The 19,410-nt window shown below is 43.5% G+C and overlaps 1 protein-coding gene across 5 annotated transcripts in view; it reads right to left on the bottom strand.

The window, feature by feature from the left end:
- Positions 1-6,046: 6,046 nt before the first annotated feature.
- adarb1b (adenosine deaminase RNA specific B1b) overlaps positions 6,047-19,410 on the bottom strand; it is an 82,023-nt gene continuing 68,659 nt past the window's right edge. For all 5 annotated transcript variants that reach the window (XM_029137422.3, XM_029137425.3, XM_041068959.2 and 2 more), the window contains 8 exons: positions 17,069-17,994; positions 15,221-15,335; positions 14,617-14,785; positions 14,253-14,401; positions 13,455-13,623; positions 10,725-10,906; positions 9,365-9,543; positions 6,047-9,167 (listed from right to left, as the gene is read on the bottom strand). In XM_029137422.3, coding sequence (XP_028993255.1) covers positions 8,991-9,167; positions 9,365-9,543; positions 10,725-10,906; positions 13,455-13,623; positions 14,253-14,401; positions 14,617-14,785; positions 15,221-15,335; positions 17,069-17,994 — 2,066 coding nt within the window. In that variant the 3' untranslated portion in view covers positions 6,047-8,990. The remainder of the gene's footprint in view (positions 9,168-9,364; positions 9,544-10,724; positions 10,907-13,454; positions 13,624-14,252; positions 14,402-14,616; positions 14,786-15,220; positions 15,336-17,068; positions 17,995-19,410) is intronic.

The raw sequence follows: 19,410 nt of genomic DNA, 5'->3' as shown, positions 1-19,410 counted from the left end.
TTCTTAAAATTTTCATTTTTAATACTTCTTTTCCTCACCAACACTGGCACCTGAAGCAATTGTGTGTGTCCTTCAAATGGACCCAAGATGAGTCACAAACGTTTTAAAAAATTAAAACAATTTCCTCTGACTTCCTTTCTGAAACTTTATATGCTTGATATGTGTTTCCTACTTGAATTCCCTGAATCACAGGCCTGGTAACTTCCTGTCTTCCTGCCGCATTTTGTTGTTTCTCGATACTTTGTGAAAGATATTCTGCTTCTAAAGACCTTTCTTACATTTCCTGCTTCAGAACCACTGCCTTTTTGAAAAAAGTGTCTCTAGCAGTAGTTGATAAATGTGTTTTAGGTGAAAAGGTTATTGAAGAATTGGTATTTACGCATAATACAGTGAAGTGATGGCTATTACAACGTCAGTATAAGCACACAGTAAACTGTACATCCATCACTATGCTGCTCTTTGTTTTATTATTAACATCAATACTTTTTAGTATTGATGTTAATAACTTTTTAATAACTTTTTAAGGCTCAATCAAGCAAAGTTGACATAGTAATTTTCAGAGTCAAACTGGCTTCACGTTTCTAGGACCCAACTAGAAACTTCATGTTGAGACTCTGGTGGTTTGCTGTCACATCATTGCACCGGTCACTGTTTTATGGCAGCAATAAAACACTACAGCAGCAGAACCACTCTGGTCCCAGCACATGCAGCATGCAGCCGCAGTGACATCTGTAAAAACAGCCGAATCAGCACGTAAACACATGCATCTGTAGTGGTTATTAAATTAATTAGAGCCAGAATGGAGCACTCAGCATATTTCAGCCTTCTTTTCCCTAATACACAGCAACTATGATGGGAAGCGTCTACAGTCAGGTGGAGAAGGAGAAGCTGGGGATAAGCTGAAAGGAGCAGATAAAAGATAAGAACAGTGGATATTATTTGTGTCACCACTTTCTGAGCCTATATTCATACTGAAAAAAACATGCATTTCCTTTGTACTAATTTTTAATATTTCTTTATAGTATAGTGCTGCAGATCCAACAGATCTGCCTCTTTGCATGAAACAGCAGGAAACGGGGACAAATGTACTTTTATACTATCAAAGTAACCTGTGAAACTTTGTTTGGTGTAGTTTTCTTGAGGAGAAGTTTCGTTCGCCGTGACTTGACTTGACTTTTGGCTGTTTGCAGGGCAGGAGCCTCCCGGAGTCATTGAGAGGTTGCCAGACAACCAGCAGAGCCTTCAGGAGATGCTCAACGGGCCCGAATCTAACTCACCAAGCCTCCAAGTAACTTGACTTTCTCACAGAAGTCCAGAAGAAACCGAATCAGATGTTTAAAAGATCACACGCGGGACCAGATGTGGATGTGGACGCGGTTCACATCTGGCCAAGCAGCTGCCATCCAAACCTGGACCTGATACGTTTCTCTTTTTCACGGTTGTTTATTATCCTCCAACACTTTTCAGGTACTAACCTTCATCAGGGTCTGATAAAAGCATGAAACAAAGGGTTTTCTCCCAACCAGCTTGTCACTAGAAATCTCCATCTTACTGAACCTCACATTGGGTTGGGAAAAGCTCCTTATCTTACCCACCTGGATGCAGCGCACTGTAACCAATTACTTTAGAGGATTGTGTGACTGCACGTGCTGATCTGACAGCGACATGAAAGCGGTGTTTCCCCGTCTATGTTAATCCTGGTCCTGTTTATGTTTACAGTATTTTAAAGGGGCAGTCTTTGTTAAAACTACCAAGTGGTGTTAATGTCTTGGCTGAATACAGCAGTTACCGCATTCTTTCCCCAAATGCTTCAAAGAAGAAGAAGTCAAGGAAGTCTCGCAGATGCATAAAAACAAGAGCGGAATGTTGAATTTACATAAACACTGCTGCTGAGGATGCTGTCACACGCACTCAGAGATCAAGGATCCTGACTTTGACTTTGGCACTGAGGCCGTCTGTGACAAGGGCACCGGGCTATTAGTGCTCGTTTGCACACTGCTTGGACAATTTAGCCGTTCAAATAGAGCCCGCTTACTGGGAAACAGCTCCTTAATGAAGAGATGGCCCGGTAATATGCCATAAATCTAGGCTTTTATTCTTAAGTGGCCACACACTCATAAACACACATGGCCTTCATGCGCATACAGCCGTTACCCACAACGCACCTCTGCACGGCAAATTGGAAATGCGCAACCGCAGACGAGCACGCGCTCCACGCACGCAGCCTCACAATGATATTATAACGCAGTCGGGAGGAAACTTGGAGCAATTTTCGCCACACAAATCAAGAAGGTCAAAATGCAAATGTCAGCTTTTCCTTCTGCCTTTTTAATTATTCTGTCAGGTTCAAAGAGTCGTCGTCAAAAAAAGAGCTGTTCTGACAAAGGAAGGCCTGAGCTCACAGATAAGCTCAATCTGCGTCTCCTCTCGACACTTTCTTCTCTATACTTAGGCTATCTGTGCGTGCACGCACACGCACACACACACACACACACACACACACACACACACACACACACACACACACACACACACACACACACACACACACACACACACACAGCATCACCTCAAAGCAAATTATAATGTATCACAACGACCACGGTGGCAGAGAGATGCTTTGGCAATTAGCCACTGACTGACTGTGGATGTTGAGTCAGTTCATTTTCAATGAGTGCTTTGAAAACAGTTGATACAAGATTAAAGTCCAATACGCTTTGGTTGTGATCACAAAAAGAATTAGTAGGGTTTTTTTTTTTCTCTAAAAGATATTTTTTATTATTCATATTCGATTATATTTTACAGTCTCAGCTTTGCTGGACTTTGAATTGTTTAACAAGTGATAAACGCGGGAGACCCCTGCACAGCGGCAACATGTAGTTATTTTTTAATATTTCCACTTATAATATATTTATAAAATGTCTACGCTTTTTTGAACGTCCCTTTTCACGAAACAATAACCAAAAAACTAAAAGCATATTCAAATGCAGCCAACGAAGAATATAATTAAAATAAAACATTTATAATGGAGAGAAGAGAATTAAATGTTTGATTTTTCCAACATGATGTATAAATTTTGCATTCAGGCCGGTGGGATCTTGGCTTTCATTCATTCTACTTTCTCATTTTCACAGCTTTACATTAGTTTCCCTTTGAAGCGTTTCTGCAGGCAGGTCTGTGAGAAAGAAAGTTTGTTACTGTTCGTATGGAACATGTTATTTCCTTCACAGTCTAAAACCTTGTGTCAGTGACAGTCGCGCTGACGCTTCCACAGGATAAAACAGGCCCTCACACGTGGAGACACAAGGTCGCAGAGGTGCTCTAGCCAGTGAATAACAGGAGGGGGGGGGGGGGGGGGGGGGGGGGGGGCTGGTCTTGCCATGTGATTCGCCACATACATCAACTCCGTTGAGCAGAAAATTGAAATGGAAATGTGGACCTTGAAAGAGTGTGGCTCCCATTTACCCCTGGACCAAAGCTAATGATTTGTCATTTCTCTCAGGGGCACAAGCTGCTGCCCTCACTCTCACACCGCACTGGGAGGGACGGGCCGCTCCACTGTCCTCCGAGGGTTGCATTCAAGTGTCACGCATGCTTTATTGCTGCTGGGTGCAGAGTGTGGCAGGAGCTGCTTTACATGCTCTGCTCCGCTACCAGTCCTTCCGTGTTCCAGAAATGTAAGAGGAAATTATCATTTAATAATAACGCTCATTAAAACTGCCCCTAAGTGCAAAGTGAAATATAAATGGGGGCACATAAATACAGTGCAGCCTCTGTATTAAAGTCAGAAATATAAATAATATGAATAAATACATTTAAAATTCTCCTTAAAGAAAGTTAAGGCCAAAATGCTGCTGTGTGTGTTCATCCTCACTGTCCTGGTGCATCCAGCTTGAGCTTCACCTGCAGATAAACTGAGGAATTGAGTTCTACTTCCACAAACTTCTTTAAGTTTTGGCTGTTCCCATCAGGCGTCGCCACAGCGAGTCATCTGCCTCCATCAACTCCATCCGGGGCATTTTCTACTCTGACACCAGCCAGCCTCACATCCTCTGTCAGCGCATCCATGTATCTCCTCCTTGGTCGCCTGCAGCTCCATCTCCAACCTCCTCCTACCAGTGCACCCACTATCCCTCCTCCGAACAAGTCCAAACCATTTCAGTGTGACTGTCGCAACACAGCCGACGCCAGCTGTCCCTTTGATGCGCTCAAATTTTCACTTCTTTAAATTATTTAATTTTTACAGTGCACAAAATATATTAGATGTGATAAACCGCTCTATCAAAATATGGCATTATTCTACGTTTTGATATAAGTGATGCTATTAATAAAACAGAAACAAGCTCTCAAAGTATTTGATCCATACGACGTACACTTCACTGCTTTAAGTAAAGGGAAGTTGCACTAATTCGTCTAGTCTCATGGCTGTAATTATATTAATGTTTATGTAAGCAGCATCAGTGGTAGTAGCTAGGACTCAGCAGATGGGCTTTGAATTATTGAAGACCGGAAAGTTTCTAACAAGATTTGGTCTGGCCTGCGTCGTGACAGCTTGAATGTGATTTTCATAAGCTTTCATCATGTTGAGTACGAGAGCTGATATGTGATTTATTATTGATCTGATGTCGGGATCTGCTGGGACACTAAACAGACACAAACACACTCGCGCTGCAGTCGGAGAGGATTCTCCGCTGACAGGAAGCGCTCCACGACTTCTGCGTTTCCTGTTCAATCGCTTTTCTTAGATCATTAATTTATTGACTGCATTTCGCTGCAGTGATTTCGTTATTTCTCTGGGCCAGGTGAAATAAACAACAAAATCCATGGGAGGTTAGATCAAATCAAATTAAGACCTTGGTGATTTCAAAGCGTATGTGATCATGTTTTATTCCTCCTACAGCACCATCAAATGTAAATGCTGTAAATAGTGTAAATGCGGCTGGAGGACCTGACTTTCGCCCCCGTGTGAACAGCAAAATGCATGAGACACTTTTGACTAATCCAGCCTCAGCCTCGCACTGACTGGCATCAAACAAGCTTGGAATATGCACCCACTGAACTCAGACGGCAAAACCAGCTTTTCCAGTGAATATGGAAGATGACATCTAGTCAGTACAAGAAAAAAAACTGTACGTTTATGGGATGAATTGTGTCACTGACTTAAAGAAACGTAGGCGGATCTGAATGTAACTGGTGAAAACAGAGGCACTTGTGTGACATCTATGACAAGCAGCTGTATTACACATGACTAATGCTGCTGGTAACGTTGTGGGTTGTTGCCTTCTTGCATCTGATGGTTTTGTAGCAAATCTGCATCTATTGCCTACTTACAGTGAAATGAATGTGAAATGATTAAACGTAGCTTCACCACAGCTAACAACAAGTGGGACGAGCCCTTTTGTCTTACAACTGTTCTGTTTTTGGAGTTACATATAGGCCTTGTGTTGTTCCTCTAATCAAACTGGGTCTTTGTGACTCAAAATACATCTCAACAATCAAACAAGCTGGTGAAAGCTGCATTTAAAACCATAGCTCGCCCCATCACTTACACTTCACAATCTTCCTAAAGACCAAACTGTCCTCCGCGCTCCCAGCCTGATCCTTGGTAACATCTGGGCTGCTGCAGTCTGCAGATGTGCAGGTAATAGATAAATGCTTACATTCACAATTAATGTTTACGTTGGTAACGAGCACAAATAAATTTCAATGACTTGAAACATTTATAATGTTGCTGTTCTTCTTGTTACCACGGTAACAGCTACTTCTGCAAAGCGATATCAATAAAATAAATCACACTACTACTAGTTTAACTAGGATTCATTACTGTGGGAATTCTTGCAGTAACACAGACTCAGCGTTTACCACAGTGATTTGTTTGTTTTCTTTAGTGGATGTGAATGTGATTGTGGTGACTGTGAAGCTGTGACCAGATTTTGTGCAGTGGTCAGTCAAACCTGTAAACGCTCAGTGCTCACAAATCAGTGATTCACAAGACTTATTGCAGAGACAGAAACACACAGAAAAAAATCCCAATCATGTGCCAAGATAAACTAAGAACTCTTTTATTTTTATTTATTTTATCTCTCTTTAGCTGTTTTATGATTTTTTTTCTACACGAGTCCTTTAAAAGTTTGTCGTCATGCTAGGTGCAGCTTCAGTGTTGGTGGTACATGCAAGGTTGTGTTTTTTTGTTGGTGGCGTCGGTGGTCTTCACACATCGGACAACTGCTGAGGGGGAGAAGTGGGAGAAGTGGCTCTGAAACCCAGAGTGGATCGACGCCGTCCACTCTGGAACCACCGAACAAACCAACAGGTAGGAAAAAACCCACTACAGATGCAGCTGGAGCAGGAGGCCGGGGGTCAAAGGTCGGGGGTCACTGACCGTTGTTGTGGATTCAAAAAGGGCTGAGCAGACGCAATTCAGTTTTTGCTCCGATCGTTCCCACCCGGTCCATAAACGGGGGGAGGGAGGGGGACAGGTGCTGTTTTGTTTTTTTTCATCATGACATCATCAGTTGACATCTTTAGTGCAGTTGAAAGAAAATCAAAAAAGTCTAGAAGCAGGCAGTCTTTAGGAAGGAAATATACAAAAACAAGTCAGACAGCTTTGTGGGAAGGGAGAAGAACAAAGAGTGAATGAGCAGCAGGGGAGTGGGGAAACCTCATTCACACTCCTGTTTGTGATGGAGTGACATTAGAGGAGACATCAGGAGTATTGCTTGTGACTTTGGTCTGGGTCTATTTGTCAGGGGGCACTGGAAGCTACTGTTCTGTGATTATTTTTTTTTTGTTCCAGCTTCAAGTCAACTCTTCTAACACATACTCAGAAAACAGCCAAGTATAGGTGAAAAAGATACATGTACGACACGCACGTGCCGGCTGGTGGATGCCACATGGAGCTGAGGCACCTTACAATGCATATTTTTTTTGTGTTTTTCAAACATGGGTGGCTACAATGAGGAAAAGGTCTGTAATAACCCCGGCAGTGTTGGTGCCATGCTTCATGGTGCCTGGTAAAAATCACACAGAACCACTTACTTTGGAACATTAACACCTTCACAATCCCAGCAACAGGAAAAAAAAAAAGGTCTAGAACAGTTTGCAAGAGGTTTGAGATGAACCGATTGTACAGGGAACAGGACTTGGTTGTTTCTGCTGTTCCTTATATACACAAAGCTACGACACTGCAGCAATAATGATCACAGGTCACAAGAAACACGTGGCCACCGACGGCTACAGATTCACTAGAGAAGCCTGACAATTCAACCCCCCCCAATAGATTGGAATACAGAGCTTTTGTACAGATTTAAAAAGAAAAGTCCAGTGGAGATACAAAAATCAGCAAGGAAAGGGTTAATTCCAGAAAATAATGAGCGAGATTTTGAAAGAAAGAGCTTTTGTAAGAAAAATACTGGGTCAGAAATGCACAAGGACATCATCATCTTTGGTGAAGATCCACAGAGTATAAGCTTATAGATGCCTGAGCGCGCGCGCACACATTCTCACACACGTTTCCCTCCGCTCAGGGCAGGAATCCACGGTGGTTACAGTGTCAAGTCCAATCGCAAAACCTCCCCCTGGACCGTGGAACATGTTTTGTGGAGCAGGTGCAGAATAGAGGAGACGTTGACTTGGGTGTGACCTACAGTACTTTACCATGTTGGAGTCTGTCCATACACAGACTGTACTGTAGGTGTTTGCGAGAGAACTACTGTATGTGGAGGCTCTACAATGTGTTTGTAACTGGAGTCTTCACTGACTGATGTAATGTGGCATCAAGTGACTGTAACTTTAACTACTGCATTTAGAATTACAGTACAAAAAACAAGGTTATAGTTCTGCTAACAGCTATTCAGGATTCCTGCTGAAAATACTGGAGTATTATCCCCTATGCTCCAATGCCCCATCTTAACAAAAAAAGGGGGATGGGACCTTCCCTGTGTCACCCACAAAAACAAACAATCAATCAATCACAAGAAATCTAAAAAACAGAGACAAAGATTCAAAGCTGCCTGTGGAGAAAGATGCTGGCATTCATTCAAAATCATTCACCGATGGACGCACGAGGCTCTCCACCACGTGCTCTCTGCTCTGCAGGGGGTCCCAGTTCAGTTTCCATGCAAAGCCATGGCTTAGATCAAGAAAAAGAAACCCAAAGATACAACGTGCAGCACCTCCCAAAGCTCGTCCCAAGACCCAGGCGAGGGCAGGAGTCAACATGACCCCTCCCCCGATTGTTCAAGTATGAAATGAAGGTGACGGAAAATAACTTGGAGAGTGTGTATGTGTGAATGAATGAATACGGGGAAAATCTGCTGGCGTGCTGAGCTGCTGCGTCACCTGGCCCGCGCTGGACGTTCCTAGCAGTCAGCCAATCAAACGGGGTCACAGGAATTTGCAACATTTTCATCTTTAATACAGGAACTAAGAACACGTAGTGTCATCTAAGCAGTGGACCAAATGACAGATTAAATGTTTTAACTGTTAGGTTTTTTTTCTATTCAGCACTAGATTTACATCCTGACCATCTCTGCATCTTTAAGTTAATATTTTTTTAGGTCCATACACATTTGTTTTATACATTTCCTAGGCTACATTTAACCCTAATCTGGCTACACTGACTGATCGAGAAAACAGACACTTAAAAATGTGACGTTTCTGAGAAACATACTGAGCAAAGTAAAAGCCATTCCAGTTTTAAAACATTAAAAACAACACACAGGATGAAAAAACCAGGTTGAGGAAAACATTCATTAAAATCAATGAAGAGACACGAATTATGAAAAAAAGGTGAGGTTCTCTGTGGAATGAGAAAGATGAGTTGTGAATGGTTTGTGTAACTACGCACGTTTATTTTCCACAAATACAAAGTGCACGTGCGAGCCGACGCGTGGGACTGAGGTAAGAGTTAGTAAGGGTCTCTCGTTCAGGCCTGGGTCAGGGGGCAGGACTGGGGGGTTCAGGAATCCCTTGGTCCGTTCTCGGCTCCCTCAGGAGCTGAGGGTGAACTGGTCTTGCTCGATGGGCTTTTTGACCCAGGCCCCGAGGCCGGCCTTGTGGAAAGCCTTGATGAGCGCCTGCTTGGCAGAGTGGTACTCTGTGGCTGCCTGCTTGGCTTCATGGTAGGAGCTGGGCTTTGACACCTTGATCCGCAATATTGATGACAACTGGAAGCAAGATAAGAAAAATGATTTGCATGTATGAAGTCTGATTCCTCGTTTGTGTTTAAATTGGTTCCAACCTTAACACAGAAACAAGATCATTAGAGGAGGAAACAACTGAGCAGGACTGACTGAATGGTAGTCTCCTACTGGTGAACTGAGTTCGCTCTCAAACTACTTGAGCCCCAAGCGTCTGCGTTTACCTTCGAGTGAAGCCGCACCCAGCGGCTGTAGAGGGCGTGCTTGCAGAGGCGCGAAGCGCGACCCATGTCGTCCTTGCCCGTTGTCGCATTGATCACCTCCAGGGTCTGGTCGCCCACCGTCCAGTTCACACTGAAGTTGGGTGCCTTGCCTGGCTGCCGGGCCTCTGCATTGCTTATCCCTGAAACAAGAAACACGCAGGGTCACGGGACACAAATGGAAAACCAACCCCTCGCTCTTTCACAAGAGGCTGCAGAGTTTGCTCTTTTCCAGTACACAACATAGTCTCGGCCGCCACTGTAGCGCAAGCAGAGATGAGAGTCACAGCGACGCCATTAATCCTTGTGTCTTGCTGTGTGTGTGTGTGTGCGTGTGTATGCGCGTGTGTGTCCTCCGTTCCATTTGGCAGCACTTTTGGCAGAAAATGATTTAAAGTGGATGAAATCCTCGGTGCCCTAACGATACAGCCCTTCACCGCAGAAAATTCTCTAAAGCGGAAAAGGTTAATAACCCCCTACTATTATCTCCTTTACCCGTCATTTAGAGAGCAACCAGTGAGGAGGAGCAGGGGGAGCTGCTCACACGTCCAACCAACCAGCTGCTGTGATGCGAGAGCTGTCATCCCCTTGTATCAGAATGACCACAAACACATCAGGGGTTGAAGCTGTCGCTGTTGTTTTAGCCTCGTTCCAAACCCTAATACAAGTACTAATAACAATACAGTAAGCAGTGTTACTTTCCAGGGACTTACTGTACAGCAAATTCGGATTTTGTCAGAATCGAATCAAACTTGCAAATGTGCTCCTCATTCCTTACTGATTTAAAAGATCATCAAACAGTAATCACATGAACACACTTTTAGTTAGTTATGAAGCTTAGTTACTGTACAATAGTTCAAAAGGAATTTGCAAATGTTTTTGTTCCACAAACAGAAGACAGGAGCACAGTGCTAAATTTAAAAATGGAACGTCAGGGGAAAAAAAGCCCGTCCTTGTCCGTATGTCCTTTTTAAAAGGTCAGACCAGTGCTGATCTCCTACACAAAAAATGAAGCTATTCAAATTCCACAGGAACTGGGTAAATGTCAGCTTAGATCAAACAAGAGAAAACCAATCAGAGTCCTCCTGCTGTGGACTGACCAGTGAGACTGAGAAACATGTTTACCGCCTTCCGCTTTGATATTTAGACAGCTAGAGTCAGATTAAAGAAGATTAACAGCGGCCCCACTCAGACCGTGAGGATGTGCACACGGTGATGAAGTAATTCAACTTCGATCACGTGTGTGAATTTCCAGTGCATTACAACAGTAAAACAGTGGGATTTGCTTCATTCCTCCACGTGTCCCACGTCAGGGCGGACTCACCGCTGAGTAAAGGCCTGTTGAGGGTGAACTGCTGAGGGAGGTCCTCGATGTCTGCGATGCGCTGGTACATAGCCCGCGAGAGGTGGTCGGCGTGGTACAGGCTGCCGAGGATGATGCTGGAGAAGTAGATGGGCTCTGTGAAGTAGCTCATCAAAGACCCCTGGATGCCCACCACATTCCACCTGCAGCGGAAAGACACAGACACGCATTTGGACATTATTTATGGGAAGCCTCATATTGCAAACAACTTTCTCATGGTGATTAAACATTAAAACACCTCAGTTGCTCAGAAGCTGGTGAAAAAGCCAAACCAACCATATCAGTTCACTTCACAAAACTGGATACATATTCATAAGCATTAGGAAACATCAATAACATTTAAATGAGCTCAATGACAAACACGTTGATTAGACAGCGGCCGCCTGCGTTAGCCACAACAATCAGCGCACACCACTTCGCTTTCACTCTAGTAGTTATTAGAAACCATCAATTCTTAGTCTTCTCAACAGGACGTGAGAATGATTAGGAGCATCCATGACAGAGGAGCTGGAGACTCGGGTGCGTCATAAAACAGACATGAAAACTAGAAGACGTTTTATAAACACTGGAAAGTTTGGAGGCTGAGCACACAGAATGAGACGATAATGTTGTGTGTGGATCGGTGGCACACGCACGCGGAGCGCAGATGAAACACATGAATACATAACCAGCCAATGCAGCCTGCAGCACACAATGTGTGTACAGCTGTGCACACATATCCAATTTCACTTTCTACAGACTTGTGTGTATTTCTATGCTGTGCCATTAACCATCTCTCCTCAGTCATTTTCCCATTGACATGCTCTGTGAAGCACCGCCTGCCTACATCATCACAAGAGGCAGACAGAGACCGAGATAGACATTAAAAATAATAATTTAAAATCGAGGGGGCACAGGGAAGAAATGGACACAACAGGGGAGAGGGGGAATAAGAAGAGATAAGGTGAACGCAGCAAAAGCCAGAAGATGAGGGACTTAAAAGATAGATCTGGCTCCTTCTCAGCAAAGAGCTAAAGATGTATAAGGCCTGTGAAGTCCATTGAGTCCTAAACCATAAATCTTAAAGTGCTATTAACTAACTACACTATTTAAGGAATGTCACAAACAAGACAGTGGCAGGTTGCTGATAACTAATGTTGTTCATTCTTTCACTCCATAAAGAGTGAGAGTTTGAAATTACCCACATGAGAGCAGAACAATGAGAAAAGCACAAAGCCCAGGGCAACGCCAGCGCTCCACTGTTTCTATATGCAATACTTCCCGTGTGTGTGTGTGTGTGTGTGTGTGTGTGTGTGTGTGTGTGTGTGTGTGTGTGTGTGTGTGTGTGTGTGTGTGTGTGCAAAGGTGCGTGATATTGTCAAACTGGGGGAGGGCGATATAAAAACCCAAGAATTCATAGCTTCGAGGAGTAAAGCGCACATTCACACATCCAGGGCAGACAAACAGCTACATAATATTTTAGGCAGCATGTTTGCACAACAACAACAGAGCAACACAAATACGTCTACGCAAAAAGGACAGGCGCAGTATATACCAGAACCATGACTGACAAGCAAGCAACACATTCCGTATTACACCTTTCAGAGGCTTTCAATTCCATTTCCATCAAACCCCCTTTGTACTTTGTTGTTGTCATTTTATCCAATATCATGCTCTGTGCATTTACAGTACACACACACGCACGCACACGCGCACACGCGCACACACACACACACACACACACACACACACACACACACACACACACACACACACACACACACACACACACACACACACACACACACACACACACACACATTACAGTAGGTTCAAACAAATCAAGCCCAAAGTGATCACCGGCACAGGAAAAACTAAACAAATATCCAATACTGTAAGTGTGTTTGCTGTTCACCAATCTGTTGCAAATTGCAAAACCAAGTCGGAAAAATGGGGACACTATGAGCAGAAACTGTAGCATGAGGTGGTACATGGACACATCTTCTAGAGTTTCAGATTCACCACATCAAGTCTACACCTTTTAAAGCATGTACAGTAATGTTTTCTGACCAATTTGGTCCTTTTCTGATCTGGAAGCCACCATGTTTATGAACCACACAAACTCACTAATACAACAACTGCTCTCACGCAGCGCCAACAGCATTCTCCATATGCAGTGAGGAGGCCCCTCTCTCTCCAAATGCACACTAAGCGGTCAGGCTAGGTATTCCAATGCTGTATGGTGGAGAGGAGGAATGGGAGCAAAAGGCTCACCAGAAGAGTTATGAAGAAGTTTTGTCGTTTATCACAGGGGGAGGCACAATGTTGCCTTGAACATTGACAGAGACTAAATACGCTATGATCTGCCTGCAAAAATGGCCCCAGGGACAGAGGCCCTATCAATTCAACTGGCTCTGACACTGCCTGAAGAAAATGATACACTTCAAATGATAAAGTGTGAAAGTAGCACAATTCACCAATGTATGAGTAAAGACAACATATGGGAAACCATCATAAAACATGGCTAATTATGATCAGGGTCATTTGTAATGTTTCACAAGCTGTTTATCACTACATAAACCAAATCTGGAGCGATTTCCATGGTTATGCAGGTAAAACACAGAAAACGTCTATTTACTTGAATATTACAGTAAACAACTAGAACAAAATCACAATTACAGTCAATATTACTGGAGTCACTGAACCAAATACCTTGCGATCTTGTCGCTGCATGACATTGTGAGTAACCTCTCGCCCTGCAGCACCCCGTCCCAGGTTTGGATGGTGTTGCTGGACCTGACAGGGATGGTGCCCTCTCCCGACTCAATTTTGGTCCTTAGCTGGCCCCGTGCTTTCCGGTTGGGATGCCTGTCTCCTTGGTCTGACGGCGAAGAAACGGAGAAATGAAAAGTCCACAAAACGGTAGCAGTCAAGGACAATTGCACTAGTTGAGGACACCTCTGCTGAAATGTATTTTTTATCAATTAGAATCTCGTCAACATTGAGAAAAAAGAAAAACGCTTTCAGACCAGTATTACCCGTTATTTATTATTATGTTATCAACATTTTCTGCTGTTCCACCAGCAGACGCCATCTATTCAGTGACTAATTGAATGTGGCTGTTTTCTATTCACTCTGCCATGTGCAACAGAAAACACTCTGACAAGAGTAAGAGGAAGGTTAATCAGACCGACAGTGTGGGTGGGCTGGACGGGGGGGAGAGACTGATAGAGACAGACAGAGAATGACAAAAAGCTCTAATTGCCAGAGCCTTGTTTAAATGTATCTGTTATGCGTATTTGGACGTCGGAGTAAAATTCTAATTAAATGAAACCAAGCATAATAGGAAAACTTAAAAATTTAATTAAATAAAAATGAATTAAATAATGAATTAAATAAAGTTGTTGAAATGGAAATCCAAACTAACAGGAAGACCAAATTAAAAGCACGTTGACTGAGATGAGGCTGCTGTGAGACAGCTGACGGATGCTCTGCGGCGCTTGTGTGTACCTTCCACTCCGGCTTCGTGTGGAGAGAAGATCCTGGCGTCGCCACAGGGCGACGTGCTGATGTAAAGGTGGAACTGAACGTTGTCCTTTAACCTGTAGCCCCCCTTGTCGCATTGCAGAAATATGGACTTTGGGTAGTCCTCCTTGTTGCTATGACAACAGAAGAACGGCAAACTCAACAAAAGGCTGACTGACCCCATGTTTACATCTTTTCCAATATAGCTCAGACGTAAAATTAATTAAATTGGACACAGCAAAGAGCATCGCTAATAATGATTGGATTATCAATACAAGCCTCAACGCGACACAATGAGCAAAACACTGAACTGTGCTTAGAGGAAACTCACTCTGCACCGTGCACTGACCTGAGGAAGAACTCCAGCTGGGTGTAGAGGTACCTGATGAGCGAGCGCCGGGCGATTATCTCAGCATGGCAGTCATTGAGTGCCAGGCCACGATCGCTCATGTACTCACCGTTGATGCATTTGGTTCCTGTGGAGACACAAATGACCTGTGCTTCCTTCACATCTGTCCCTGTTGGGGACAAAGGGAACAAAGACATGTTAGTCGATGGTTACATACTGTTCTGGTGTGCTTTGTGCCATGGGGAGGTCAGACTGCAATCACGTGCATGTTCATGTTTCAAACAAATGAGCAAAATACATTCACGAAGGGGAGAGAAGCAGCCAAACATCTGGCTGTATAGCGGCTGAATGTTTCAGTGAGTGTGTGTGTTTGGTGGTAATTGTATTACATGTCAATATAGGTTACTGAAATCATTAGATAGAGAAAATAGCAAAGAGGATTGAAAACAAAATTGTCTTTTTAACTTAATTCACTGAAATGATAAAGAACCACATAACCTACTTTCAGGGTTTGTGGCGTGAATTTACCTTTGCATAAAACCTGACTTTCATTTTATATGTTTTGAAATGTAAAAGCATCAGCTATCTATTTTGCTGAATCTACCTGTTGTCATGACAACTCCTGCCAGGACTTTCCGTCGTGCATGGGGGGAGGTGAAGTTGTCTGTCAGCTCACTGAACTTATCCACCACCAGGCGAGAGACGGCATCAGCCAGAACCTGGAATCACACACACAGGCACAGGCAGAAGCACGCACGCACACACCAACACATACACGCACACACACAGACACAAACACACACTTGTGTCAGATATGTCAGCTTACAAAGCACGTCTGATGTTATCCTCCCCTGGAGCACAATGTACCTGTCACAGTGTTTGCATTCAGCTACAAACAAGACTCGGAGCGTTGAAACGGCAACAAGTGAAAGTAGGTTGACCCCCTGAGGTATTCCTCACTTTCAAGCAATGCTGTTTGAGTTTGGCATGACAGTTATAATTTACCATCTCTCCTCCAACAGTGAATAACAAAAGGCAAAATCTAAGCAAGTAAACCCGAGCATGAGATGCGGGAGCCTTCAGAACTATGATTCAAACTTCTGCAAAGCTCATCTGAACACATCTTGTTCTTGGGCTGCCAGTGCCTCCCATCGGCTTTTTATCCGTTGCTAATGTGACGGAAAATTATGACAACCAAGAGGCAAGATGATGGCTGGGTGACCACAAATTATAGAGATTAGCCCAATATTACGTCCCAGCTATTCAGACTCACCCATTCGTGGCCGTATCATTTGACTTTCGAATGCCAAGGTCGTCTGTGGTTTAGAAAGTTACAGTACTGATCGCTTAGATTTCATCATCTCATCAATCAAATGTCTAAAAATGTTTAAGAAATTAATATAATAAATTAAAATAATACATTTTTAAACGCCTTTAGTACAACGTCAAAACTTTGATTAGAAATCCAAAAGTAAACTTTTGACAACAGCAGTGGGATCTAACCATTTTCCCTATTAGTGCCTTGCCAGATGGAAACATTGTGCCAAGCGACAGAGAATTAATGGAACAATTAGTGGGTGGTGCTTGTTAAATAAAATCAGTCGACAAGTGGTGAAAGTGAGTAAAAGAAAGAGAAGACTTTGAGGAGTTGGCAGTGTGCTCCACTGATTAGCTTCACCAACTGTGGTATCTCCTGTCACACATGAACCTGACTGACAGTCACCTCTGAGGCAACCTCCTGCCTTCAGTCACTGCAGACGTGATATAAGTGAGATGTAAATGATAACCCAGTAGAACAGCTGTTTGACAGGTGTAGCATTTTAGAGAAAATCTTAAAACACGCAAGAATATATTTCCCTTCCTCCTTCTGGCCACGTCTGCTGTCTACAGCTTAACGCTATCATTGTCTTACAACACAGTACACAGTACATATCTTATATTAAAACCCTTTGTCTAGTTGAGAAAATAAAAAATTAAATACCCACCTTCACGGCATTGATTATTATGTTTTAAAGCTTCTTTGTAATTTAATCTTCAGTCATTTGTGACTTTCTGCTTAGATTTTAATTAGCTTTTCAAGCCCAGTGATGATTGACAAGGTCAAATTCTTTTCCACTGGCAGCTTTTATGAAGACAGAATTAAATAACTCATAATGACTGAAATGTGTTCGTATTCTGCTCAAACAGCAGCTGATGAAGACAATAGTGCTGGCATCAATGGCTTGCGATATCTCACAGAAGTGGCTAATGTTTGATGTTAATGTTAACTAAACGTGTCACGTGCTGAATTCCTAAACACCGCCAACGAGGCTGGCATTGTAATCATGGACTGAATCACCAATAGGCACCGTTATAGTGCTTGTTATAGTTATACTGGGTTAGACCTTCTCAGTCACTGCAACAAGGTCAATTTAAAATCATGTAATTCTCCAGAAGTCAATGAATTTCTCACCTGTGGTAGATGGAGCTGCAGTCCCTCTCTGGGTATGGGCTGCCGGGACGGCGTCTGGTCTAGCTGCATGTTGAAGAGTGCTGAGAGGGCGGCCTGTGCCGCCCGGGCTTTCGCCAGCTTCTTGTTGCGCCCCGAGCCTTCAAACGTCTGTGCATCCACCGTTACCGACATCACAAAATTCTTGGCGTGACTCTCACCGCTCTCCGAGACAAAGTCATATTTGAGGCCTGGTCTGAGCTCGTTTAAGATCATGACGGGGTTTTTGCCACTGGAGGGCGAGCTGAAAGCTGACGGAGGGGGCAGTGGGGGCTGGACGAGGTTGCTGCCAGGCGGTGTAGGCAGCGGGTACTCGCCTAGTGAATTTAAAGTGCTGCTACCGTTGGATCCTAGATAGAAGGATTCTTCAGGTGCAGCCGGGGTCTCAAAGCCGTTGAAGAGCATATCTGGAAAGTCAGCTTGGTCAGAGGTAAAGTCTGTGTTCACCGTCAGCGTTCGCCCCATGGCCAGGTGTGCCTCGGACGCGTTGGGGAACTGGACGAAGGAGCGCAGCGCTTTCTCAGCTGCATTCAGTTTAGCCTTTTTCTTTGTGGGGCCCATGCCCTCAAACATCTGTCCGTTGACCTCCACGGTCATGACAAAAACTGGTGCGTGAACCGGTCCTGTCTGGGACAACAATTTGTATTGCAGACCTGGTTTGATTTCATTCAGCTGCATCAGTGCGTTCTTGGGCAGTACCGGCCCCGGGGTTTTCTTGCGTTTCTTGGTCCGGAACTTGGAGTGCGCGTGACCATTGTTTCCCTCTTCGAGGGGCCGCTTTCGACTGCCCGCACCACTCCCATTGGGCAGCTGTTCAGCCACTCCCACCCCGTCTTTGCAGGACACGTTGTCCAGGTTTCGGTTTTCCTTAACGTCGGTGCTGCTCGAACCTGCGGTGCCCAGAAAGAGTAACTTACAACGCCTTCGTTGCAGGATCTTGTAAATGCAAAATTTATAGATTCCTTTATCACTCTTTGGAACTGAACCAATGATTTGTGTTCCTTTACCACAGCATAACAAAGAATTAGTTTTGACTTCCCTTAATAAACTGCAGTCCACTAATATATGTTACAAACAGTACAACATTAAAACACAGTTGAGTCAACATTCAAAGCAAGAAAGAAGTTTTGGACTGCAATTGTATTATATTGTTTTATCTCTTAAAATTAACTTTAATAAAATATGAATAAAGATAAGGCTGTATTTATGTATTTACTGTATAAGGTCAAACCTTCAGAGTAAAGTAAAAGAAAAGTGTAATATATCACAACTGCACATTTTCACAAGTTAATGGTCTCAAACATAAATGCACACATATACAAGCACACAAATCAATACTCAACGTAGACACACGCATCCACACAGAGCTGTTCCTCAACCATTCTATCAATGCTTAACTGCTCGACTGCCTACAGAGAAATTAGCTCTATTCAGAAGTGTTCAATTGTAAAACACCGGTTCTGAAATACTGTACCAGGGAACACATATCACTGAATCCAGTTTGCAAAGTGGATGGAATATTGGCAAAAATTTTCATTTATAACATCCTTCAGCAAAGGCTTGATAGGTTACTCCTTGCGGTACTCAGGAGAAAGAGAGGCCGCAGTGTGCATGAGTGGGATTGTAGGTTGGGTTGAGGGAGTGCAGGGGAGGAGTGCAGGGGGGGAGCTGAGGGCCAGGCAAACAGGAGAATACATCAAAGAGGCAGAAGGAGAAGACTCCACCCTACTGCAGGATCCTAAAGACTTGACTGGTGACACGGTGGGAGGGGGTGGGGTTAAAATGCTGCTCACCCATTTTTTGAAAAGCATGACTGTCATTATTTAAGAAAATGAGCAAAATCTCAATTTGTAATGACCTGCCATTCATAGGACCTTGCGCCTCTGAGATACCCCCCGTGGAGCTTGTCAGAGAACACGTTTTTAAGTCGCAGTGTTTACTGACATGCCACTACCATTTCCATTCTATAACATGACACATCTCAAGTAAACAAACAATTATCCTTATAACCATGAACACAAAATGCACATTCTTCACTTTGAGCTCTGAAAACATGCAATGCTCTTTGTGTGTGTGTGTGTGTGTGTGTGTGTGTGTGTGTGTGTGTGTGTGTGTGTGTGTGTGTGTGTGCGCGCGTTTGCACTGTCTGCTAATTAATAAAGTTTTGAATAAGTACAGTAGATCTGCAATCAATACCACAGATACTGTAGTGTTATCTACATGAGGCATTTTAAAATATACAGAACAAAGAAGAAGGATAAAATACATTACAATTTTAGTTATTGTATCTTGGGAAATGACAACTC

Source organism: Betta splendens, chromosome 21, assembly GCF_900634795.4.
Source record: "Betta splendens chromosome 21, fBetSpl5.4, whole genome shotgun sequence".
NCBI classification, from domain to species: Eukaryota; Metazoa; Chordata; class Actinopteri; order Anabantiformes; family Osphronemidae; genus Betta; species Betta splendens.
The sequence above is the reverse complement of the archived record's forward strand: the minus strand, read 5'-3'. Positions and strand labels throughout refer to the sequence as shown.